Source organism: Arvicola amphibius, chromosome 12 (assembly GCF_903992535.2).
Source record: "Arvicola amphibius chromosome 12, mArvAmp1.2, whole genome shotgun sequence".
Classification (NCBI taxonomy): domain Eukaryota; kingdom Metazoa; phylum Chordata; class Mammalia; order Rodentia; family Cricetidae; genus Arvicola; species Arvicola amphibius.
Genome location: NC_052058.2, coordinates 18,965,884 through 18,992,142, shown reverse-complemented (window position 1 = coordinate 18,992,142; position 26,259 = coordinate 18,965,884). Strand labels below are relative to the sequence as shown.

General features: G+C 41.6%; 1 protein-coding gene across 3 annotated transcripts in view; it reads left to right on the top strand.

Annotated features, from left to right (window-relative positions):
• Positions 1-26,259, top strand: part of Kmo (kynurenine 3-monooxygenase) — a 29,437-nt gene continuing 3,178 nt past the window's right edge. Inside the window, exons 1-12 of one of the 3 annotated variants that reach the window (XM_038348607.2) lie at positions 1-156; positions 5,356-5,425; positions 5,724-5,821; positions 6,965-7,054; positions 11,495-11,543; positions 12,361-12,448; positions 14,561-14,726; positions 17,938-18,009; positions 18,560-18,681; positions 21,717-21,864; positions 23,472-23,529; positions 25,616-25,698. In XM_038348607.2, the coding sequence (XP_038204535.1) occupies positions 103-156; positions 5,356-5,425; positions 5,724-5,821; positions 6,965-7,054; positions 11,495-11,543; positions 12,361-12,448; positions 14,561-14,726; positions 17,938-18,009; positions 18,560-18,681; positions 21,717-21,864; positions 23,472-23,529; positions 25,616-25,698 (1,098 nt within the window). In that variant the 5' untranslated portion in view covers positions 1-102. The remainder of the gene's footprint in view (positions 157-5,355; positions 5,426-5,723; positions 5,822-6,964; positions 7,055-11,494; positions 11,544-12,360; positions 12,449-14,560; positions 14,727-17,937; positions 18,010-18,559; positions 18,682-21,716; positions 21,865-23,471; positions 23,530-25,615; positions 25,699-26,259) is intronic. The other 2 variants (XM_038348608.2, XM_038348609.2) reach the window with 2 other exon arrangements.

Genomic DNA, 26,259 nt, shown 5'->3' with positions numbered 1-26,259 from the left:
GGCTGGCTCGCAAAGGCTCTGGACCTCTGGCAATAAAAAGATCGCAAAACAGCAGCATGTAGGACAGAGAGTTCCAACCTGGACAGAGGTGTTCAGGTAACTATGGCCTCATCTGATACTAGAGGACCAAGAGTGGCTGTCATCGGCGGTGGTTTGGTAAGACCGTCCAGGCGTGTATTGCTCTTTGGGTGATTTTTATTAATATTATTATCCCACTAATGACTGTTTATCATGTGTAGGTTGTTGATCCTAATAGTTAAACCTTTTAATCTTTAAATACACCTATTCTGATTATGACATTGCTATTTATTACAATGATTGCTGATATTGCCATATATGCACATTATGTCTATCCACCCTTCTACCCTCTTCCTTCCCTCATGCCTCACATCTCCTTCTTAGTCTCTTATGTTTTTAGGTTTTCTTTCCCCCTCCTCTGTGAGTTTGTGATTCTATAAGTGATAGAGGATATTAAGTACTTGTCTTTATATATTTATATTATTTCATTTATCCTGATGTCCTCCAAATCCACCCATTTTTATTAAAATGACCTAATATGTATTCTTGTTTTAAGACAACAGGATTTTCTTTCTTCTTTATGGCTAAATTCTGCTCCACTGTGTATGAGTACCATAGTCTCTTCATCAGCTGAGAGCCCTCTCGGCAATTAATCTGATACCAGCATTTGTTTTCAATTGTTCTTTCTAGGGAAGATATTTTATATCCACTAAGTGTAAGGGTGTCTGTTTTCTTTTGTTATTTTGGTTTAGTAGTTCAAAAAAAAATGAAATTGAACTTGATTTTGCTCCTAAGCATGGTTATGTCCCGTAGGCCATTTTAATAAAAACATTTTGGCCCACTTTGGTTAATAAAATAACTCAGTACTCTCTGATGAGAAGAAAAGGGTCAAGGCATAGGAAATGAATAGTTTTTAAAATCTGTCAGATACTCACTAGATATCCAGATAGACGAGAAATAACACATTTGCTCACCCATATTACTTGGCAGTTCCAATGTGACAGGATGGCAAGTAAGCCCCTTACATTTTAGACCAGCAAGTGAGGCCACAGGGCTGACACTCAGACCTAGAAAGATGTGAGATGGTGTTGATTTTTTGCCCTCAAGGGGAGGAAGGAGTGTGAATGTGTGCCATATTTTTACAATCAAAGTTAGCCCATTCTCAAAAAAAAGAAAACTGTATATTTTTCCTCTCAGTAGAACTCTGATAGAATAAAAATGTTCCAATTAATAAAGCTATCACACAGTGGCTTCTTAAAATTAAAAATATAACCTCTCTACAATCCAGCTACACTATTACCCAGCTTATACCTAAAATAATCAAGTCAGCTCTCTGTAGAGAAGCCAGCATGCCTATGTGTACTGCTACAATACTCCCAGCAGTTAGGCTACAGAGTCGGCCTAGCTACCCACCAGAAAATGAGTGGTTAAGGAAGATGTCTCACACACACACACACACACACACACACACACACACTATTCTTCCACAAAAAAATGGCTATGACAAGTCCTTTAATATATCTGATTCTACATTTTTAAATGCCTAGAAATGAGCAGGTTGGATTGCCCACATTCTAGGAGTTGATGGACTGAGGCAGGGGAGTAGAGACAGAAGCCTATGTGGGACACACAGTAAGATCCTGTGTCTCAACAAAGGCAAGCAAAACCAAGCATTAAGGAAGATCGCCACATTCTGTGATTGTCAGCCAGGCTTCAGGCCAGGCCTCGCTCTAACTCCTTCCTATCAAATTGTTGAACAAAATGAGAACGTTTGTATCCCTGCCCATGGTCTTAAGATATTAAGATATGGATTAAAGAGTCAGCATTCTAGGGAGGAGAAAGGCAATAAAAAACACAAGGCAACCGAGAGCTTCAAGAGATTTTGCAATGCTTGCAGAGGGTCTTGTAGTAAGATCAAGGACAGCCCTCAGACAAGATAGGACCAGACACCTCCATGAGATGCAAAACTGACATGGACAGCATCTCCAGCATCTTAGAGGATCAGGGAAGAAGGCTGAATTTAACTCAAAGTTGCATAGCGCTTGAAGGTCTTGGGGAGATTTTAGGAAGAAGATAAACTATGATTTGGAAGATCCTTCATGCTGGGCATGATAGTGCATGCTGGTACTCAGCACCGGGAGGCTGAGGAAGGATACAAAGTTCCAGGCAAGTCTGAGCTTTATCACAAGTAAACAGACAGCCCTGGACTTTTTATGCAGAACATTTAGGGAAATTAGGAGGAACAAGACCGGTTAGAAAACTGCTGTATCCGTGAATTACTCAAGGGTAGCAGCAAGGATGGCTCTGTAAGCACCTCAGAAATCCAAGTGGGGAGGGAACAAACCCACATATGATTGTAGAAGATGTAAAAACGCACCCGTTTTCTGCGGATTTCTTTCCGAATAACACTCGAGCTCTTCTTCCGCCGAGAAATCGCTTCCTACACATGCCCTTGAGCTACTCAGTGTCATGGCTGTGTTTGTCTCTGACAGCTCTTTCCAAACTCAGAACGCTGTTGATGCTAAATTGGTTTCAAGGGTTAGGAGCTGCTCAGTGACCCGGAGATCTTTCTACACCACAGCCGATGTGAAGTAAGCCTAGTGAGTGTGCACAGCCCAGAGGCACTGGAGTGTCTGCCGCTAGCCAGCGGCTCAGGCAACCCTACTCTCTTGGGTTTCTTCAGTTTCTGCTTCCCTCAGTTTCTTCCTCTTGGGTTAAAACCAAATCCTGAGTGTTAAACTCAACTCTTCTGCCTTTTTTTTTTTTTTTTTTTTTTTTTTTTTTTTTTTTTTTTTTTTTTCACTCCTCACACAGACATCTCTACATTATTCTCCACCTGGTCCTTTCTACTGCCAAAATCAGGGCGCTCGGAACTTTCACTTCTGAAAGAAACATCCCTGGTGCACAGAACCCAGCTAAACTCATGCAATTTTCAGTCAAGGTCTTTATAGTGTGTCGTTTGGGTCAAGTCTATCATTTCTGCGGATGCTACTGATATGTACATGTAGAGAACTTGTTGTTAGCCCTCCTTGGTGCTCCTATTTTAATAAGACTAAAACAAGTCTCCATTTGTTTTTTTTTTACTGATATTTTAAAATATTTTTTTGCAAAGAAATGAATTTCTTTGGTTACATTTTCATGATCTGTATTTCTTTATACTTTGTTTCTGCTCATCCTTCACAGGGTTCCCTCCATGACCTTCCTCCTTGCCTCTTGCTGTCCCCCCTTCTCCCCACAGAGAGCTCCCCTTCTGTTTTTATGGCATACATATGCATCCCATTAATCCTGCTGGCCCTCCCTCCTTTCGACCTCTTCCTCCCCTCACAGTTCCTGTTTTACCTTTGTGCCCCCTCCACACATATTCAAATCTGTCTTTTATGTCTGAGCGGAAACAAGCTGTCTGTCTTTACAATCTGGTGTACTCCACTCAACAAAATCGTCCCCACCTCTATCTGCTCTCCTGTAATTTTATAATTTCATTTTTCTTTACAACTAAATAAAATTTCATTGTGTACATGTACCACTTTGCATTTTTATTTGTAGTTTTATTTAGTTCTTTGACAGTTTCATAGTATAAAATGTGTACCACTTTCTCTCTCCTCCCCATCCTTGCTGCTCTGGCACCTACCTCCCTCCCCCAGACCTGTCTCCCAGATTCCTGACTTTGGTTTTGTGACACAGTTAGTTCAACCAGGCTCCTCTGTGTCACCATCCAGTTCCCTGCCCATCTTTAGGCTCTGAGATTTCTATCATTCCATCCCTAGGCTATCTTACCACAGGTGGGATAGACTTTGGGAGTATCTTCTTCCTTTGTTCGGGGACCAGGGGACACTTTTGATGTTTCTGTGAACCTTCCTCCGTCTTTTGAGGCTCTGGTTTCATCAAAGAAGTTTTACCTCTCGCGGCCTCTGTCTGTATCTCTCTAACCGTCTTGGTGGGTTTCTGAAGTACTTCACAGAACCCAGTCTTGCTTCCGTGCCAGAATTTACTCCTCACACTTCGTCCCCACCCCCACCCCCACCCCCACTTACTGCTGTAGGCTCTTAGTGCAGAGCTTTAAAACAGAGGAAGAATCAATTCACCAATGTCCATGCCCCTATGGGAGGCCTGCCCTTTCAGGGTCTGGCTCACTGTGCCCAGTTTCTTCCTTCCTCCACCCTCCTTTCTGTGGTCAGGAACCCAGCTGTGTCTTCCCAGAGCTATGAGAGTCTCGGAGTGGTTTGCACCTCACATTTCTGCGTATCTCTTTTTGTCTTCTTCGTCACTTCACCACCTAACAGCCCAAGATGGCACAGACAGTTACTCCAAATTATGTGCTTTCCAGAGAAGCATGAAGGAGTAACACATTCAGAGCGTAACACCTGCATCCCTAGCCATGGAAGCAGCCTTGGCAGCTGAACTTACATGCCTAGGTTTTCATCTTAGCGTCATCTGAACCTCACTTCCACAGAACTGTGACCCTCATAGTCCTCGATACACCATTGTGACTGGACTTGAAGAAGGTGTGCGTAGTTGCCACTTTTGTTGTTGTTGTTGTTTTTTGTTAATAATAAGCTCACGAGTTCACCCTCAACATGAGAACTAATATATTCCAGTGACTTCGGCTGACTTCTTCCTCATCCACTAGAACACTGCCATGGATATTTTTCTTTTAATTGATATTTTATCATATCCACACATATGATCATATATGCATTAATTTTATATATATATATATACATATACATATACCCATGGTTCTGTCTATATTATCCTTTTTGTAAGAATGTCACACAGTATGAATCATCTGTACCTCACTCTTAACTTACACTTTTATGTAAATACACTAGAATTCTTTGGTTCATTCCTTAGTAGTGGGATGCTAGTAGAGTATTTTCTTATTTATTTGATTATGAAAAGATCTTCTCTAAGTATTCTAACATGCATCCACTCATTTGCAGAAAAAAAAGCCAAACCTACATCTTCAACTATACCACTTAATCTTGAATTTATATAATTATGTTGTTCTTTTCTATCACGTTATTGGGGAACGAATTTAGAACTCTGCACATGCTAGGCAAAGGTAGTATTCCCAGTCACCTGCTGACACTGAGACAGACTAGTCCTAAGTTGGGCATTCAGGTTTCGAACTCAAGAACCTCCGGCCTCGGCTGGATTATAGAAGTGCACGATCAGCCTAGATTGTTTCACAGATTTCACCTCTGGTCATTTTACAACTAAGTCAACATAACGAATGAATAATGTATCCATCCATACATGATAGTGCATTTTCCAACAAAATGTCCCTGTACGTACAGCACCAGATGAAGACATGAAAAGGATGGTTTTGATTTCTAGGTTGGAGCGTTGAATGCATGCTTTCTTGCAAAGAGGAATTTTCAAGTTGATGTGTATGAAGCTAGGGAAGGTAAGTGGGTAATGGAAAATGGGGGAGTTTCTGATTGTTTGATCTATGTATTTGGGTTTTCTGAAAGAAGTTGTAATAAAAGAAATTTAAGATATAAGAACTATTAGAACATTTTTAAAACATCAGTGATCTAAATTTAATTGACTACTAATTTACACCTGGTATTTTCTTTAAATGAGTCAATGTTTTTTTTTTAAATATGACTCTGAATTGAAGAATTGCTCAAATTCTGGGATTTGCTCACTCCTTCCCCACATTTGAGGAAGTGTGCAACACAAAGTCTGTTTCCTGTTTTTAGATATTCGAGTGGCTAAGTTAACACGTGGAAGAAGCATTAACTTGGCCCTTTCTTATAGAGGACGGCAGGCCTTGAAGGCCATAGGTCTGGAAGAACAGGTACATTACATTGTTGATGCAGTTTTCATTATTTAAAAATTGTATGTATGTGTGCACTTATGTGTCTGTGTGTGTATGTGTATGTGTGCACTTATGTGTCTGTGTGTGTATGTGTGTATGCTGTAGACCTATGTGTTCACATATGTGTTGGGTGAACATGCCCACACTAGTGCCCACAAATGCCAAAGGAATGTGTTGGGTGCCCTCTGTGCCATTCTCTACCTTACTCTCTTGGGTTCTTGGGACAGGGTCTTTCACTGACTATTGTGTTTGTCACTGGGATCCAAATGCCGGTCCTCTTGCCTGCATAGAGAGTTCTCTTGCTCACTAAGCCGTTGCTATAGCCCTCATGTTTGGTTTTCAACAATCCCCTGGCATTGATTTTTATCCTGATATGAAATGTCACTGGATACCAATGACCTGCATATGAAAATTCATTCAGAAAAGGCTTGGAAAATTCCAGATTTGACAGGCCAGTGGACCCTTGACACATGATGGGTCTGTAGACTTGAGGACTGGGGGTGCAAAGTCACAGGGGTGACAGCTCTATCCCATCTGGTATCGTGTCTCACACTGGGATCTTACAGGAAGGTGGATCTCCGGTTGGGTGGGTAGAGGTGCTCTAGGTTCCTTTCAGGTGCTATGATGAAACATTGACCAAAGAAAATTAGGAGAGGGAAAGGTTTGCTTCATCTTAAAGGTTAGAGTCCATCCTTGAGAGAAGACAAAAGGAACTGAGGGTAGGCCTGCTTGCTATCATATGTGACCTTACCTCTAACCACGAACTCACAGCCAAGAAAATACAACAGAAACCACGGAGGATTGCATTTTCTCCTCATGATGACCCTTCCCATGGTCATAAGAAAAGCACTTAGCCCCCACCTCAGTACCTCTAACACCTAACCACTCCCCAGTCTGTGATATCTGATTTAAACCAGATAAACATTCGCTTTTTTTTCCAAATTAAAAGAAACATTAACATACTTAGGAGTAAAGTATTCACTGAGTGACTGTTCAACCACATCAGGCTTCCTGGGTCCCTTTAAAGATTTAACCTTAAAAATCATGTTTAAATTCACATCTATTTAATTCTCGTGGCAGTGTGTCACAGCAATGGAAATGGTTATTTCTGGCTCTTCTCAGGTCGTTTCCAACGGAGTACCCATGAGAGCGAGAATGATCCACTCTCTCTCAGGAAAGAAGTCTGCAATTCCCTATGGGAACAGTTCTCAGGTAGGTTTCCACTGGAGGCAGTGGATGAATTATCCAGTGCCTGCAGTGTGCCCCTTGCTCGTTAGCCCCTCCTTTAACTCAGATACCTCCAGCCTCAGTCTAGATGCCAGGAACACATGTACTAGTTAGATAGCTAGTTCATAGATGCTCTAACCAGGGTTCAGTCAATAATGCCCATTGACCTCTTATTGATCTCATAATGAGGCCGCTTCTTGTTCTGCATGTGGCTCCTGCTGTCCAGCTGTGTGGGGTGCCCTCTGTCTCCTTTTCAATTAGAGAAAATTACCATGTTATTTGTTGTTGAGTATCTTGTACAAGGACAGTACTGCGCTGCAGTTGCCTTCCCACAAATGACCCTTTTGCCCTGGATTTGCTCATAATAGAATGTACAAAACGAGCCAGAAGCGCTTTCGGTACTTTATAATTCCTAAAACAACAGAGGCCAGATGTCGTATTTGAAAGCAAATCCATTATCCTGCCCTGTGTTTTTCTTGTCTTTTACATACCAACATTCAATAGCTGGAAGAAAAAAAATGTATTTACATCTAATTATACCCTTGAGTTTATTTCTTGGAGAGAGACTAAAGGTCCCAAATATCCATCAACAAGAGGGTAATTCCCAGACTGCTTTATTTTGATGGAGTCATGCCTTATGAAGCGCAGAGCCCAAGTAAGGTTCACATTCTTCTGAAGGACCAGGGGCAGTCATCTGGTTCATGGGGAAGAGACATCGATAGACCAGGGTGACAGAAGCGTCACTGTGTGGTCTGGACGGGAAACAGAAGAGCAGCTTGGAGAAAGGGGGAAGCTGTAGCTTACAAAAAGGCTACAGAGCAAGTAGAATTTGAAAAAACTTGGTAAAAATTTTAAATCAATAGGAAAACAGAATTAATCTAATCAAATGGAGGAAAGCTGGACAAGACGTCATTGTGAAGACTTCGATCTGAAATGCGAAGTGTAATTCAGAGGTTTGATGGAGAGGGCCTGTAAGTTCACTCTAGCGTAGCATCATCAGAGCTATTGAACTTGAACACAGCTACCATGCTGTGTAGAAGAGGAACAGCCTGCAGACTTGCATGAGATGCACCAAGAAGGCAATTTTCTTCTCAGGGCTGTGACGGGGAAGCCTGGGCAGCACTGCCTGGCACCCCATTGCTCTCTGTCTCTGTGGTAAGTGTTCTTTTGGATTACCATGGAACATCCTAAGGAGGCTAAGCTGTCCAACCAAGTTCACTCCAGAGCCTTGGCTGATCACGTAACGTATCCGTGGACAGAAGAAGGTAGAGCTGAAATACCAGAGAAGCTGGGTGGAGACAGTGACTGGGACCAGTGGCTATGATGCTTTCTTCAGCTGTTATGGTGGGGACTGATCCCCCAAGAGGGAGCAGGTGTGTGGGGGAGTTCCAATTTTGGAGCCTTCGCTACAATAGGAAGGAAGTGGTCCCTCTCCCACCACCACTGCTATTTCTCGATTCTTACGAACTGGGTGGATGCTAAGTTTACAGCCACCCTCTCTCTTCAGTTTCTGCATGATTGCACTGACATCTTTGTGCTTTAGTCCAACACGAAGTCTACTTTGCCCTTTAAGAGCTACATTGAGTTGCTTTGAACCATACAGCTGCTCTGCCTGAGGAAGTACAGTCATCCTTGTGACCCCAAGATTTCTTCACATCTTCAGGGAGTCCACCTTCTTTTGACCTCTGCAGCCTCTTGGTGCCTGGGTCCCTCTCATGCAGTATTAGCTGGCTACCACCAGGATCCAGACCCCAAATCCACCCATTCATCACTCCCTCCTCATAAAACTTCTAAAATCAGATTGTATTGGAACTGGGAAGAGGACTCAGTACTTGTGTAGCCACGAGGCCCTGTGTTCGAATCCCCAGCATTCAGTCTGCAGAGAATGGCTCAGCAGTTATGAACACTTGCTTCTGTTCTAGACGACCTGTGTTCAGTTCCCAACACCCACACTGGGGAGCTCACACCCACTTGTAACTCCAGCTTCAGGGAATCCAACACTCTCTTCTGACCTCCATGGGTGCCTGTATTTACTCATATGAACACATACATGCACATAAATACAATTAAATCCTCAATGACCCGGCACCCACATAACAAGCCAGGCATAGGCACACCTGTAATTTCTCTATTAGCAGTGCTGTGGGGTGCAGAGACAGGAGGATCACCAGGTCTTGCTGGCTGCCAGCATAGCTCTGGGTTCAGTGAGAGACCCTGTCTCAGAGGAAGAAGGCAGAGAGAAGGCACACACACACACACACACACACACACACAGAGAGAGAGAGAGAGAGAGAGAGAGAGGAGAGAGAGAGAGAGAGAGAGAGAGAGAGAGAGAGAGAGAGAAGACAAGGAGAGAAAGGAGAGTGGGGAGGGAAAGGGAGAGAGGGAGAGAGAATGGATCCACTGAAGAGCTCTGGGCCATGGGCGAAGCATAAGACACACAGTTTAGATATCCATGATGTGCAAAACCGACTTCCCAAATCCTCCATAGCCCTTCCTCCTCGAATTGTGTGTCTCTTGACCCTTTCCCCCCACTATGTATAGACACCTCCTGGCTGTTCGGACAGTCCCCTCTCCCTCCGAGACTGCCCTGGGAACTGTCAGGATACCGCGCAATATACAGAGATGGTCAAAGTTTCCAGCAAACTCCTAAGTGTTTAAATTATCATGTTGCATATCTCCAAATAAATTGTCTAACGTGCCCTTTATACTTGTGCTTTCTATCTTTAGACTCCTTTACTCTTATTAGTTCCTTGAGGGAATCAGCCTTTTAGAACAGGTGTTGGAGGCAGGCCTTGCAGCAGGAACGACACTGAATCTTGCTTATTCAGTGTCTATCCAGCAGAAGCAAACCAGTGGACTATTATGTCTGCTGGTTCCAACAGTACACAAGCCCTATAACCAACATGCAAAGACCATTTTCACCACATTAATTTAAAGGAATATTTATAATGGAAGCATCCCTAGCACCCTCTATAATGTCTTTCCTTGCTGTGCTGGGTGTGGAGGCCAGGACTTTGTGCTAGTTGAGCAAAGTACTCTACCCTTGAACCATAGCCCCTGGCCGTTGGAGTGACTGACCAGAACACGTTTTTTTGTTTTGTTTTGTTTAAGGGCAGAGGCCTGGTCCAGGAATCTTGCTCAGCATCTGTGGGAGTGTGGGTGGGGGCTTCACAGAGTAAACAGTCTGAAGCAAGCACTTTTTACAGCAGCTAAGTGGTTAGCTGGAGGGAGGATCCACACAAACAAGCGATTGTTAGCAAAGGGTAAGGTAAATTAGTTAGGACATCCTGACCTTTGCTTCCTAGGCAGAGTTGGGCAATTTTCCAAGGGATTCACCAACAAAGAGATCAGATTCTAGTTAAATGTAGAAATGGGCCTCAGCACTAATACAAGATGGAGGAACCACTGCTTTGTCTTGCCCTGCCACGACAGGAAGCAAGCACCTCCTCAGCCACTGTCACTGTAATACAGCGGAGTTGTTTTTAAACCAAATTTAGATTTGACTGCTAAGGTGAAATTTCTACTGCAGAACGAGAAGAGCTGTAAGTTAGAATTTCCATGCTAAAAACTGTGTGGTTTCCCATGATTTGGAAAAACGTTATACTTTAAATACTTAATGAATTCACTCTAAATCATAAGACTGCATTGTGACTTTCATGATCTCTGGTAGGCATGTTTGCTATAAAGTAACTAATACTTCAAATTAACTGTTTGTGACTTTACTCATGAGTAAACGATGAGTCCAAGCAACCTAAGATTTATTATTCTGAATCACTTTTTATTTTACTTGAACTTTTTTCTGTTTTTAAACTAAACTAAAATAAAACATTTTAATTGATGCTTAAAGTATTATGGTCCCTGGACACCATGTGTGCATTGCATTATATAACCTGCTACATTTTAACACACAGTCTGAAATAAACAACATGTGTCATAGTGAAAGGCTGTCCTCCGACAACGGCCACCCCATGTTACCTTTGCACACAGCTTTTTCTAAAATTAAGGCCTTGGAGGTAGTTTTTTTTTGGGTGGGGTGGCAGTGCATTTGCTCTGATGTTATCGGTAGAGAAGCAATGTAACAGCCATATTTAGAGAGCTCTGATGGAGATAGGAAATTCACAACATTAAAATTAATTAATGGAACTAATATTTTATCTGTGAGAAGGTTTTGATTTTTATAGTATTAAACTTTCAGAAAACCTAAGCTAAAAATTTGGATATTATATTTACCATATTTGGTTAACATTATTATCATTATCTAATTATTATTATTATCATATCATTTAACTAAATGGTTCTAAAACAGTTTGCAACCTTTTGCTAAATAGTGACTATTTTTTCTTTCTGAGTAACTTAGAGTTACATTTTCCCATTCTCCAGAAACAATGTCTACTTTTTTTTTTTTTTTTTTTTTTTTTACAGTATATCCTTTCCATAAGCAGAGAGAAGTTAAACAAAGATCTACTGTTTGGTAAGCCTAATGCTTTTGTTGACTCAACTTACTAGGGTTTGGTTGCTGCTCCCTTTTATGGGCTCTAAGGAATAAGATTGTGTAATAGCTTAATCCCAGCACTCGGGAGGCAGAGGCAGGCGGATCTCTGTGAGTTCGAGACCAGCCTGGTCTACAAGAGCTAGTTCCAGGACAGGCTCCAAAGCCACAGAGAAACCCTGTCTCGAAAAAACCAAAAAAAAAAAAAAAAAAAAAAAAAAAAAAAAAAAAAAAAAAAAGATTGTGTAATAGCAAAATTGCCACAGTGTCTCTCTTCATCTCATCAAGTATCCAAGTGAAAAATAATTCACTCCTTAGACCTTGGAATTCTACCACACACTGGTCAAGAACTCACCGTCCAGTGGGTCAACAGACATAAGCAGACAGATTGCCAAGTGCCCTGTTAGATGCGCGTGTCTGTGAAGGCAGGAGAGAGGAGAGAGAGAGAGAGAGAGAGAGAGAGAGAGAGAGAGAGAGAGAGAGAGAGAGAGAGAGAGAGAGAGAGAGAGAGAGAGAGAGAGAGAGAGAGAGAGAGAGAGAGAGAGAGGAGATTCTGGCACGATAGGTACGCACATGGAAGCCCAGCAATCAAATAGAAGAAGCAGAGGGATTGTAAATAGGAGACTAGCCTAGGATACACAATGAGATCAATAAGACCCTGTCACAAATAAGCAGAACAGTTAATTAACCAAGTAGTATCTCTCTCTATCTATTGTTCACAGTAAATGATCAGCCTTTCGGTTTGATTAGGTAAAGCACAGCTGAAACTCAGTTCTGTTTACCCTGTTTCTTCCCTCAGCGGTGGAGTCATACCCCAATGCGAAGGTGCACTTTGGCCACAAGCTGTCAAAATGCCATCCCGAGGAAGGGGTGGTCACCGTGCTTGGGTAATCACCCTTCAGGCTTTTGACTTCTGAGGGCAAGGGTGGGAGTGGTGAGCTCTACCAGCAAACTTTGTTCTTTGGCTCTTTCGAAAGAGTTAAATGATTACTGAAGCGAAAATTCAAATAGTCTTCGCAGCCAGGGCCTTTGGTTTGAGAATAGTTCCCTGATGTTTTCTAAGTACCCAGAAGTGTGAATTCCTAATTTCCATGCTTGGGTGACCATAATCAGTTAACCATGCTCAGGTGATCATTTTCGGTTCAGACTCTCTCTTCCTAGGAAATAGGTGGCCCTCCCCTGCTTTGTGTCTCATGTCCTCTTGCATGGCTTGACTTCTCTGCCTGTCCTTAGCCAGCTCTATGTCCTTTAAAGTCCCACCCTCAGAATACCATACATCAGTCACAGGTTACATAATCATTTGCAAATTCACACTTCTAACATTAGCAAGTGCGCCCAGGCCTCTGTCCTCATTCTCAGTGAGGTCCTGATCAATGATTCACCAACCCCAGCACAGTTGCATTTGCTCAGATTCTAGAAGCCTTTCTCATCTCTATTGCCCCCCCCCCCCAATATTCCTGTCTTCCCTGGGACTGTTTTGACATGATCTGTCCCTTATGGTGAGTTCTTCTCCCATTTTCTCCCATTAAATCTGTACGTTTTCATTCACCATGTCTGTCTTCCTATGGTCTCTCTCTTCTTCTGGGATATGATGGTGTCCAGCTGTTGCCTTGTCCATGTGGGCTCATGCCATTGCCTCCTGTGAGTCCCCTCTTCCACTCCAGACTGAAAAGTCAGCTTCCTGAAACTGTCACTCTGCAATCATCGTCCTTCTAATGGAATAAATCTTCTTCTGCCTTTTTCCAGAATCAGGAATTTAAACTTCCATCTTTACATCCAAAATTCTTCTTCCCTCCCCCTTTGCCCTCTGTGCATTGCAGTTAACCTTCCATATATGAGGATATTTCAACCACGCGTACAACCAACCCCAGATCAAAAGTGTGCGAAACAGACATTGCACTGCCAAGAAAACGTAAAAATAAAAGAAGTCCTCTGTGCTAACCACGCCGAGACTTTTACTTTTGCCTGGGCTCCCCAGTGATACAACCTCTCACACAACATTTCTAGAGAGCAGCTGAAGTATCTGGGAGGGTTTGTGCAGGACATATGCAAATACTGTGCTGTTGGTTAGTGTTGAAGGAAACGGCGGGCTGTGTCCCGCCACCCGGCTAGCTTTACCCAAAATAATTACACGGAAACTGTATTCTTTTAAACACTGCCTGGCCCATTATCTGTAGCCTCTAATTGGTTAATTCTCACATCTTCTTTTAACCCATATTTAGTAATCTGTGTAGCACCACGAGGTGTGGCTTACCAGGAGAGATCTTAACCTGCGTCCATCTCGGAGAGGAGAAGCATGGAGACTCACTATGGCGACTGCTTGAAGCGTCTCCCCACTGCCTGCTACCCCTTTTCCCACAATTCTGTTCTGTCTACTCCGCCTACCTAATTTTCTATCCTATTAAAGGGCCAACGCAGTATCTTTATTAATAATGAAAGTAACACATAGACAGATGACCCTCCTCCATCAGGTTAGACACAAGAAACTTGAGCATTTGCAAGTTTGGATATCCTGGAACCAATCCTGGAGGTCAACAAGGGATGAGGGTGTTCTGTTCTTAAGCTTGTATCTGGTATGCTTTCCTCAAACCAAGCATGTTTTCTCCAGCAAACCCTGGTCACATGCCTGCAGATACTACTGAATCTGCTCACACTTACAGATGTGTTTACCCTTACACTTCGGGACTGCTTTCCTGTCTTCTCAGTTTTCTTCCTTCAGCTCTGTCACACTTCTGGAGCAAGCACATCTGTCTTTAGTATCAGAGTAGTGGTGCATTATTCTCATTCTCAAAAGCAAAACCATGTCTGGGACAAGCATTTTCATTTAATTTTAAATCTGTTGATCCAAGCTAGATAAAGTCAGGCTCTAAATTAGGCATTTAAAAATGGGCTCATTGAGTTACCGCTAGAGTTTGCTTTTAACACCCAAGTTGAAATACATTACCGTTTTCACTAGATGTTTTTGTTGGCTGGGGGGAATGGTTCGTTCTGTTTTTCAGACCTGACCAAGTTCCCAGAGATGTCACTTATGACCTCATTGTAGGATGCGATGGAGCCTATTCAACAGTCAGAGCTCACCTCATGAAGAGGCCTCGCTTTGACTATAGTCAGCAATACATCCCGCATGGGTACATGGAGCTGACAATTCCACCTAAGAATGGGGAGGTAGGTCTTCTCCCTTCCCATAGCCATCTCCCATAGGAGCATCTAAGGAGAGCTAGTGGAGTAGATTAATAATGTATTTCTGAAAGGAGATTTAAATCGTGTTTTTCTCATTCCCCTTTGTTCCATTACTAAGTTCTATGCTATGCCAGAAGCACATAAGTGCTATGGGAATTTTTGCATGAAATTATTTTAATATAAAATTTTATGTTTAAAAATAAAACAAAACTGTTTGAGTCTGTCACAATCAAACATAGACACTTATTATGGAAAAGGAAATACTAACAGAGGCAATATAAGAACATTAACTTATACGAAGCAGATAACATCGAATGCTTAATTTGCATCCAAAACACCCATTCTAAAGTTTTGATCTGATTTCATCTCTTCTAGGTGAAGTAAGGGCTTCTATAAAATATCTAATTAATCGAGACAGGAAAGTTACATTCTAACATATTCTACAGGGCAATCAAATCGTCCTTTTTGTTTGTTTGTTTGTTTTTCGAGACAGGGTTTCTCTGTGTAGCTTTGGACCTTGTTCTGGCACTCACTCTGCAGACCAGGCTGGCCTTGAACTCACAGAGATTGATCTGCCTGCCTCTTCCTCCCGAGTGCTGGCATTAAAGACATGCACCTCCACCGCCTGGCTCAAATAGATATTTTTAACGTCTCATTGTCTTTCCATTTCTTCGTCATTGTCGTCAAATCATTCCTCTGATTTCCCTGTACCTGTTGTATGAGGATCCTAACCTTACCTTTGGAGACCCAATAACTCTGGATTCCAGGGTGAGATGGTTCTGTTGACAAGCCAGCCTCAACGTAAGCAGAACAGTGCACAATAAAGTAGCTGTGATGTAGCCACTTATGTTCTTACGTTTCAGCCACTGTAATTATTAGTAATAATAGTCTTCTTTTCAAGGTCTCGTTTATTCAAGAAGCTATCTTGAGACAAATATGACCCAAATACAGGAGCATTTTGACAAGCCCTAAACATTCTAGGCATTTTTTTTAATTTTTCTCTTCTAAAAGTATTTATTTATATACTCAAGTTTGTGGACATGTATTGTGCGCTCAGCATATTCTTCCCTGGAGCCTCTGCCCTTCTTTTTTCCTTGCCCTTTGTCCCTTACACAGTTTTACTTTCTTGCCATATATATGCGCAATTTTCTGTATCTGAGTAAAATCTAGAAATCAAAACTCAGAAACGTAAGATCATTGTGTAAAATCAGCTAGTTCATGCCCTCGAATTTTTTGCCCCTTTCTTTTCTCTCTTCTCTTTCTTTTTTCCTGTGCAACTTGTGGTCCATCTCCCAAGTGTGGAGTGGGAAGAGAGACTAGGTGCAAGGCCTTTGTGGGTATTACTAGGAAAACATCTCCATTCTTCTCATTCTTTCAAGGTTTGTAAACTTAGCTTTACCTTAAAGCCTATATTTTATTTTATTCTTTGAGAATTTTATACATGTACACAGTTACATAACTCCCTCTCTCCTCTCAACATATCCCCCCTCCTGACTTCATCGCTTCCTCCTCCTCCTCCTTTTATTCCAGTCTAATTATTTTTTCACACACTAAGCCCAGTTAGTGCTGTTCATACTTGCATGGATGTGGAATCATCCATTGGAAAGTGGGAAACTTACCAGTGACCACACCCTCAAAGAAGAAAGAATTTCCCTCCTCTATCATTACCAATTGCCGGAGGCTCTTCAGGAAAGCACAATGCCCGAAAATCATCTCCTTTATCTAGGTGGAAATTTAAGATGACCTGATTTGGGGTAGAACTTGTGCAAACAGCCACAGATGCTGTGAGTGTTTGGGTGCAATCTCCATGCGGTGTCCAGAAAGACCAGTTCACAGCACTCGCCAGCCTCCTCCAGCCCCTACAGTCTTTCCAGCTCTCCTTTCACACCCAAGGCCTACCTCAGAGCTGTTTGGGAACAATCAGAATGCTAACTGGATTTATGTTTTGAGCGACTTCAAATGAGAAGCTGGGATTTAAAGGTTGTTTTCTAGACCCGAGGACTATTTGTGAACTTCCGTGTATTCTTGGTAGCGTACTGTATTTGCCATGATACACAAGCCATTCTTTGTGTCAGTGAGGAAGCCAGAACCTAATGTTGGCTTCCTCACTATTTTAATCAAATTCTGACCTTTGATACTGTGTTAGGAAACCAACTTAGCTTCTCTTGTTGTTTTCTTCCTTGTCTTACTTTTTAGAGTTCTGCAAAGATGAGGAAGTAGGAGAGAAATAGAAAAGATGGCAGGAGGGACAAGCAGGGTATTCGCTCCAAGTGCTAGGTGCCTCTCTACCTCCTCCACCTTGCTCAGCTGGTGAAGCTGTACCAAAGCCCTGCTGTTCCCCACTTAGTTCCTCTGTGCTCTGATCTTCTATACAAGGCCCCTTTTTAGCTGTTTACATGTCAACCCATTATTTCCTATACTTTCAGTTAGCACCAAAACTCCCACTCTCTTCCTTCCTCCCTCTTTATTAAGAAGTGACTTGGCTTTTCATGGTAGCTGTACTTTCTTGTCCACTATAGACTCTAGTCCCCATATAATCTTTGAGATCAAACTCAATGATTATAGGCACTTGATTCATTTCAGCGTCTATGGTTTAGACTTTGTTTAGGGTTCTGGGGCAAAAGCAACAAACAACAACAAAGAGCAGAAGAAACAGCAAAGCCAGGCAGACACAGACCTTTGTAAGACACAATGACTTTGCTGCTTCATGACAAGGGTAGCTGGGAGACTACTGTTCCTTCAGTTTTGTTTACTCCCTGAACTCAAGACTTTCCTGTCCTGTCTATAAAAGCACGAAATGTAAAATTATTGCACATAATCCTACACACACAAACATCTAGCCACATAAATGTTTTATATGCATATACTTTATTACATACATACATACATACATACATACATACATACATACATACAAACATACATGTTTGTGTGTGTAGAATGACAGGGTGAAAGAAAAAGAATATCTTATTACAGTATGTTCTCAAATCTTGAAATAAATGGTTAAAAAAAAACTTGCTTAAGTTTGAACATATAAAGATAGAACCCAAAGTTTTATCTAAGACAATGCCTACTTCATGCAGTAACACGCGTGCAAGGCACCCTGTGTGTGGGCATGGTCTAGGTGACTGTGGAAGCAGTGCAGTCATGGTAGAGATGAGCTGCTTGCTAATCGAGCCTGTGTTCTTTGTTACAGTATGCCATGGAACCTAATTGTCTTCATATTTGGCCTAGAAATGCCTTTATGATGATTGCCCTTCCAAATATGGTAACGTACAAATTCTTATCTGCTTTTTATGCCTCTTAATAATTAATATTTTTATGACTTACTTTTGTGTTGGGCATTTATGTAACCTAGTTGATCTCGTCATTTTTTAATCTAGAATTCCAGTCTTTAAGGTCTGCGGGACATTAGTGTATGTGTATTCGTTCTTTCATTTGTCTCCAGGGTTTTTTCTTTATCTATCCAGCTTGCTGTGTTCTGTGGTAGTCGTTTCCTTCCTGTTGCTGTCTGTCATAAGATCAATACTATCTTAAGAGGAAAAAAAGAGGAGGAAAAAAATCACATGAAACAATCTATAAACAATCCAAGGACTGCAATATTTGCTTGGTGAACATGGATGGTTTGCACGGTAGCAGTTTTCCTGGTGACTCAGGAAGCAAGGAGTCCCCTGAGACATGGCAGAGCTTTCCTCCAGGGGAAAGGGGACAAAGCTGGCTTGGATAGTCTCCTGCAGGAGATCCTTAGTCCCTGCGAGGGCCCTGAGTGCCAGCGTCACCATCTCTTCTCCTCTCTCAACCCTCCCTCTCCTTTACAGGACAAATCTTTCACATGTACCTTGTTCATGTCCTTCGAAGAATTTGAAAACCTTCCAACAAATTACGATGTGCTGAACTTCTTCCAGAAGAACTTTCCAGATGCCATCCCTCTGATGGGAGAGTAAGTCTCCATGGGAAATTGTGCCTTTCATGTCTTTGGTTTGAGTTATTCTAAATTCAAACAAAACTGCCTCAACTTTTTTTTGTTTTTTGTTTTTTGTTTTTTGTTGTGGGCTCTTTGTTATGAGTGGAGATTCTGAGAAAATCATGTTCAGGTTATCCCAGGAACACAAGCGCCAGTGTCCCTAGGCTTTCCTTGGATTCCTCAGGCTTGGTGTGCCTGCCACAAGACTGGTGGTGACTTTTTGTTTTTTTTGTTTTTTTTTTTGAGACACAGATATGTGAGACAACAGAAACCTGTCCCAGGCCTGTCCCTTCCTAGCCGTGTGCTTTCCTATGCTCGGGGCTCCTTGTGGTTAAATGATACCACCTACCTTGGGCAGGTTGCTGTAGATTATTAATAAGACTATCCTATACATTGCTCGGCCCACAGGGACTAAGTTCTGCCCCACCAAGGCTGAGTGAATTAACTAGCTAGCTGGTTTGTGATTGGCTGCTCACCTGGCCCATGTCAGCATCCCTCTCCACGTGGACTTTGCTGTGCGTTCTCATTTAAGGACTCTGCTTGCCCCCAAATACTGCGTGTCGCGCGCGCGCGCACACACACACACACACACACATGAACACACACACACATGAACACACACACACATGAACACACACACACATGAACACACACACACCAAACACCCAGCTCACTTTTCACTCCACTGTCCTCTCCAGGGAGACAGAACAGGTGCTGTGGAAGCAGTGTGACCTGTAGAGTCCTGCCACAACAAAACTGTCACACACTGGGTGACTTAGACGTGACAGAAAGCTTTTCTCCCAGCTCTGGAGGTTGATGTGTTCAGGATCAAGGCCCCAGAAGATTTGGGTCTGGTGAGAGCTGGTTCCTGGCTCAGGGAAGAGGCCTTCTGCTTGTGAGAGCTCCTGTGAGCGAAGGGACATGGGTCTCCCTAGGGTCTATTTTGTAAGGCACAAATCTGATTGGATCTGGACTCCATGCTCGTGAGTGAACCACCCTCTGTTCCTGGCTGCAACTCCTGTCATGCTGAGGATTCAGATTTCACACATGGAATGTGGGGCGCAGTCAGGCGAAAAAGGAGCAGGTGTTTTTGTTTCCCAGACAGGGCCACCCTGTTGCAACCGGCGCTGATTTGGAACCCATAATCCTCACTCCTAGGCCTTTGGTGCTGAAAACACAGCCATGTGCCTCCAGGCCTGGTCCATAACAAGATTTCAACCCAAATCTGCCTCTTACTTCCCAATGTGCACCTTGGAGATGAATTAAGGCCTTCCTGAGAGCTGAGTTATGAAACCCACAGCTACCTATGCAAAATGGAAAGAGCAGCCCCAGCCCAGTAGGGCTTGACAAGCGCCAGCTGTCACAGGTTCCTGGTCTACAGAGACCTACAGCTCTACCCTTGAAGAGAACCTGTCTGACCACCAAATTGAGCTCCTGTGTCATTTAAAATTGTTCCGTGGCTGATTCTCACATCCTTAGCCATATTTAATATTCTTTTAACGTTTTCTAAATTACATTTATGTGTTGTTTTATTTTTTGAAAGGAGGGCACTGTGGCATGCAGCATGCACGCAAAGGTCAAAGGACAACCTGTAGGAGTCAGTTCTCTTGCTTTCTGTCACTTTGGGGACTGAACTCAGGTCCTCAGACTTGGGAGCACGCACTTCACCCACTGAGCCATCTTGCTGCCCTCAGACTTTAGATTACTGAGGACATTCAATATTTTTGTATTTATACTTTCTAGAAAATCTCTCTTGATGCTTTACAGGTATCAGGATTTTTCTTTGTGTTTACCCTAGTCTTCATGGTCAACAACAGATGATAAGTTGACTTCAGTTCAACTAAAATCGTGAACCCATTGGCCAACTTATTCCAAACTCCCCAGCATGATTTTGATTGCGGTTATTGATTTCCTAAGATATAAGGATTCACATTAATCTCATTTGCTGTGATCTAGTAAAATACACTGCAGCATTTGTTCAGTATTTACACAGGAGTCTAAAATACACGATTGTATTTGAAAATAGCCTAAAATACAATAATACATTAAAACATTATGGTCCATGTACATAATAATGCCTTTATGACATTATATATGTATACAGACATATTTCAAATTATGCAAATGCTTCCAGACTTATCCTTTTGTACGTGTTTAGCCTTACCACAAACAGTGGTAATGAGAACAGTGTAATTATGTGTGTTTGTATGTTTATGTTGTAAGTGTATATGTTTGTATGTACATGCAAGGGCAGTCCAAATGCACATATACCCCCACACATATACGTTTCTGGAGACCAGAGGCTGATAGTGGGTGTCTTTCTCAGTTATTCTCCACCATATTTTTAGAGACAGGGTCTCTCACTGAACCTGGCTACACGGGCTTGCCAGCAAGGTAAATACCTGGGGCTTGATGGATAGGTGATTGAGCCAATCACTAGTCCAAATAAAAATAGCTTGTGCATTTTTTCTACACAGCATTGGCAACAGTCTTGGTTCGTAGAAACATAAGAAAATATTGATTGTAGCACAGTGAATAAATTCCAAACATCTAGCAGCAGAATGATTGGCAGTCCCCGAGGTGCTTCTTTCTCTATTTCCCACCAGTGCTGGGATTATAGAGATATACACTACCGCACGCCCTGTGTTTCACATGAGTGCCGCTGTACTTGACCTTTCGTGGAATTAAGGCTCTGAACTCAGGTCCTTATGCTTGCACGGCCATCGTTTAACAAATCCGTCGTCTCCTTAGCCCTGGAATAGCAGAATTTATTTCTAGAAGAAGCCAATTTCCCTTTTCTTTTTTTCCCTGGTTCTGGGACTTGAACCCAGGACCTTAAACATGTTAGACGAGCAATCTTCCACTGAACTACACCCCCCAGTTGTTGTTTTACTGTTGTCATTATCAATTTTTTTCATCAAAATACCAAGGCAACGAAGCCAATCTATAAAAGAACTTAGCCGTGATTAACCCCAAGTAACCTGTTCACATCTGATTGCTTTCTTCCACAGGCAAGCCCTCCTGAGGGACTTCTTCCTGTTGCCTGCCCAGCCCATGATATCAGTGAAGTGTTCTCCCTTCCACCTGAAGTCACACTGTGTGCTGATGGGAGACGCAGCTCATGCCATTGTTCCATTTTTCGGGCAAGGAATGAATGCGGTGAGTTCTTTTCCTGTAGGAAAGTTCCTGGATCATTCCAACGTCAGTCTCAAATACTAAGTCCTAAGTAGAAGCGCCATCTAAACCATCCCCACACAGTCCCAAGAACACAGCCGTTTCCTTCATCAGCCCAGTTGCCCAGTCAGACTAATGTCAACTCCATCAAGGACCCAGATTGTCTGATGCAATAACCCATTCCAGAGAAAAGCACAGCATATTACCTGTTTTCTTGAGAGGTGTGTCTACAGCCTAACGTGGAGACGGCTAACATGACTGGCAGGTCGAAATAAAACCCCAAACTGGTAAAATGTTGATACTACTACTTCCATGAAAATTTTGGTATTGTGGTTAGAAAGAAATTTTTAAACTATAGCACTCCGATATTAAATGATAACATCAAGAATCTTATTAATGTATATAATATATACATATATGCAAGACATTAATAAGATATATATATATATGTGATAGTTTAGCAATCACTAGTCATATATTGCTTTGATGATAGGACTTTATTTCAAGTAAAAGCAGCTTGTGACTTTCCTACAAAGGGACTGCAAGCACATAGTTTCATAAGTAAACATAAGTAAACATCACTTACAGTCCTGTGGATAAATGCGGGAGTTCTGGAAGTAGTTCAGCCCTTACCTCCGGGATTCACTACACAATGTGTTCTGCATAACTTACTTGACACCCACATTCCATCTCTAACACGAAAGTTTTACTAGTGTCTATCCCAACACGTACCGAGGAAAAACAAATTATTTTATGTAAGAATTTGTAACTGTTGTCTTGGCCTTATACATCATCTCTTATGTCAAAGTTTTTATACCATAAAGAATTTGCAGACGTTCATTGAAAAGTACATTTACTGTTTCAAGTGCAATTGCTGTAGCTGATGTGAAAAGTCTATTTTACATATTTTTACATTGTCTCTGAAACTGTAGTTTGAATTTGTAGATAATGGAAATTCACTACTCAGGGTTCTCATTCTTCATTGCATTTAGTATGACCTTACAAATTTTTCAAGTTCTTCATGTTCAAAATTTGTTTTAAATTTGAGTTATAGGAACTAAATTGATTTGATCCTATCATTAGTATTTTTTTTTAGCAGTAATGGGAACTGAACCTAAAGTCAACCATTGAATTATATGCTCAGCTCATTCAATCTTTCTGAACATGAATCTTAAGAGACTCAAATACTTTACAACTAACTCATAAAAAAGACATGTAATTGTTAGTCTTCTCCCCTCCCCCGGGTATTTATTTATTTATTGATTGATTGATTTTTATTGAGCTCTACATTTTTCTCTGTTCTCCTCCCTGCCTCTTCCTTCCCCTTCAACTCTTAAAGAGGCATTGGGATCTGTCAAGATCACAGATGTCTTTAAAATTTTTTTGTTGTTCACTTTTAAATCATTGTAATCATTACAGATATCAGTGAGGCAAAGACAGTGTGAGGATCCAGTTGCTGGTCTGTGTATCATGATTAGGCATCAGATAAGAAGCTCTCTGTGCAATTTTCCTACCAGTACTAGTTCTCGTTATAATTACTATGAAGTATTTCATTATTTATGCCTTATTTTTACCCATTTTTCTTGTTTCAGGGCTTTGAAGACTGCTTGGTATTTGATGAGCTAATGGACAAATTCAATAATGATCTTAGTAAGTATATGTTCTCAGAGGGACATAGACTCGGCTAGATGATCATCTGTAGGCCTGTTTATAACACTGATGTTCTAATAATATCTCTGCCACAGCCATGGCCTATCCCAGAGAGTGAACACTCAGAGAGGGAAGCCTAGGATTCATGGAGGAAATGCTTTCCATTACTGCAACAATACCTGGGATAGTCAACTTAGAAAAGGTTTATTGGGGCCTGTAGCAGACTTTTTCTTCTGGGCCACCAACCAGCTGCCAAATCATGACACAGAGACTTATTATTAGTTATGAATGCTCAGCCTAGCTTTGGCACATTTCTGGCTAGCTCTTTTAACTTAAATTAACATGTTTCTCTTTATCTACCTTTTGTTTCAGGGCTTATTATCTTTCTTACTTCTGTATAGCTTACGTTCACTGCTTCTCTATGTCTGGCTGGCTGCTGCCTGGCTTCTTGCCCCCAGGCATGTCCCTCATTCTCTCTGCCTTCTTCTCTCATTTTTCCTTCTTCCTTTTTCTTGAGCCTAGATTTCTTCTCCTATTTATTTTCTCTGCCTGCTAATCCTGCCTATCCTTTCTCTGCCTAGCTATTGACCATTCAGTTCTTTATTAGACCAATCAGGTGCCTTAGGCAGGCAAGGAGAAGCATATGAACACATCTTTACATAATTAAACACACAACCTTACATTGTTAAACAAATACAGCATAAACAAATGTAACACATCTTTACACAGTTAAAGTCATATTCTGCAGCATAAACAAATGTAACCCATCTTTGCCTAGTTAAAATAACATTCTATGACAGTGGCTCTCAGTTTCAGAAGTTCTAGCCTGTGATTAGTTGACCCCTCACCCTTGGTTTGTGAATAGGAAACATGGTGGGGAGCCAGCAGCAGAGAAAAAGGCACTCACCTGTTCTGGAAATGACAGAGAAAGACAGGGAAAACTAGGACCCACAGTGCCCTCCAACAACACCCCTCCAGTGACTCAGGGACCTCTAGGTAGGCCTCATGCCTGCAAGGTCTGACCACTTCCCAGTAGCAGTAACCCACTGACAGATAAAAGTTCAGAGCAGTAAATCAGGGTGGTGTGTGTGCCGTTCTTTCTCTCCCTTCCACCTCAGGTGCCCACCTTTGCCTACAGCCTTTGCAGCACACCCTCAGAAACACCTAAGCCCTCAAAGAAACACACAAGAAATAGTAAAAGGGAAGGGTTGAGCATCGTTTAAAGTTGTCTTATGAACGTGTACAGTTACTTGTTGCTGTAACTAGAGAAGCCACTGAAGAGGAAAAGGTTTGCTTTGGTTTATAGTTCGAGGGCCATGGTTCATGGCACTGGGGAGGCAGGGGCAGAAGCGTGAATCACATTGCATCTGCCGTCAGGAAGCAAAGAGAATTGCTGGTGCCTGGTCCACTTTCTCCTTTTTGTTCACTTGGGACAGCAGCCCCTTGGATACTGCTGCCCGCATTAAGGGTGTGCCTTTCCTCATCAGTTCTTCCTCTCTGGCATCTTCCCTACAGACACTCATTTAGAGATGTAATTCTAAATCCAATAAGTTCTCAATATAAATTAGCCATCACAAAATTATTTTCCATTTGTGGAATAAGGGAAATGATGATGTAAACAACCAATATTTTATTATTAGTTTCATCGTAACCTTTCTTTGACCACAAGATGTCAGTGTTCAGTGGACATTGCTCAATAACTGTAGATAGTTGTGATTATCAATAGTTTTACAAGATTAGAATGTTGCTAGGAGAAACACTGTTTAGTTTGACTTAGCAGGAGATCAGCATTTTTTTTAAGATTTTATTTTGCTTTTTAAAAAGATATACTTATGTGTCTGTGTGTGTATGTCTGTGTGTGAGTGTGTGGCATGTATGTGCAGGTGCACTCAGAGGCCAGACTATGGCATTAGATCTTCTAAGACACGGCAATAGGTTGTTGTGAGCCACTAAGGTGTGTGCTGGTCACTGAGCTCAGGTCCTCTGTAAGAGCAGTCAATGCTTTTAACCACTGAGCTATCTCTCCAGCATATTTTCTGTATATTATTTTAAACACATATATGTTTTATTTAATCTTGGTTTCTAGGTTTGTGCCTTCCCGAATTCTCAAGATTTAGGATTCCAGATGACCACGCAATTTCAGACCTGTCTATGTACAATTATATAGAGGTGAGCGAAGTTTGGCTCCATTCCACAGGACAGTCCACAAACAGACTAGCAGTCTTTTTATCTTCCTTGGCTCGGACCCTGTCTCATACATGCTGCATGAGAATATGTGTGGACAAAAGCACACATGTACACACACACACACATGCACATACACACAGGCACACTAACACAGTAAAAGTCAGTTGACTTTAACACACCATTTGTCTTAAGAAATAATATCAACAGGGGCAGAGGCAGCTGTAAGTAATCCTTGTTGCCATAAACAATGTTGCCAGTTCAGTAGGGGCAACAGGAATCAATCAAGTCTTTGAGCTTACAGGTCATTCAAAATTCTGGTTCAATAAATGTTTTGCTGAAATGGATTTATATATATTAAATATATATTTATTTATACCAAATATATATTATAAATATTATTTATATTATATTGATTGTATATTATATAAAATATATTATATTAATTATATATAATATAAAATATATTATAAATATATTAAAAATATATATTGAAATTGTCTTCTAAGTAACACCAGACTAGGTTTTGTATGTTTTCAAGGCTAT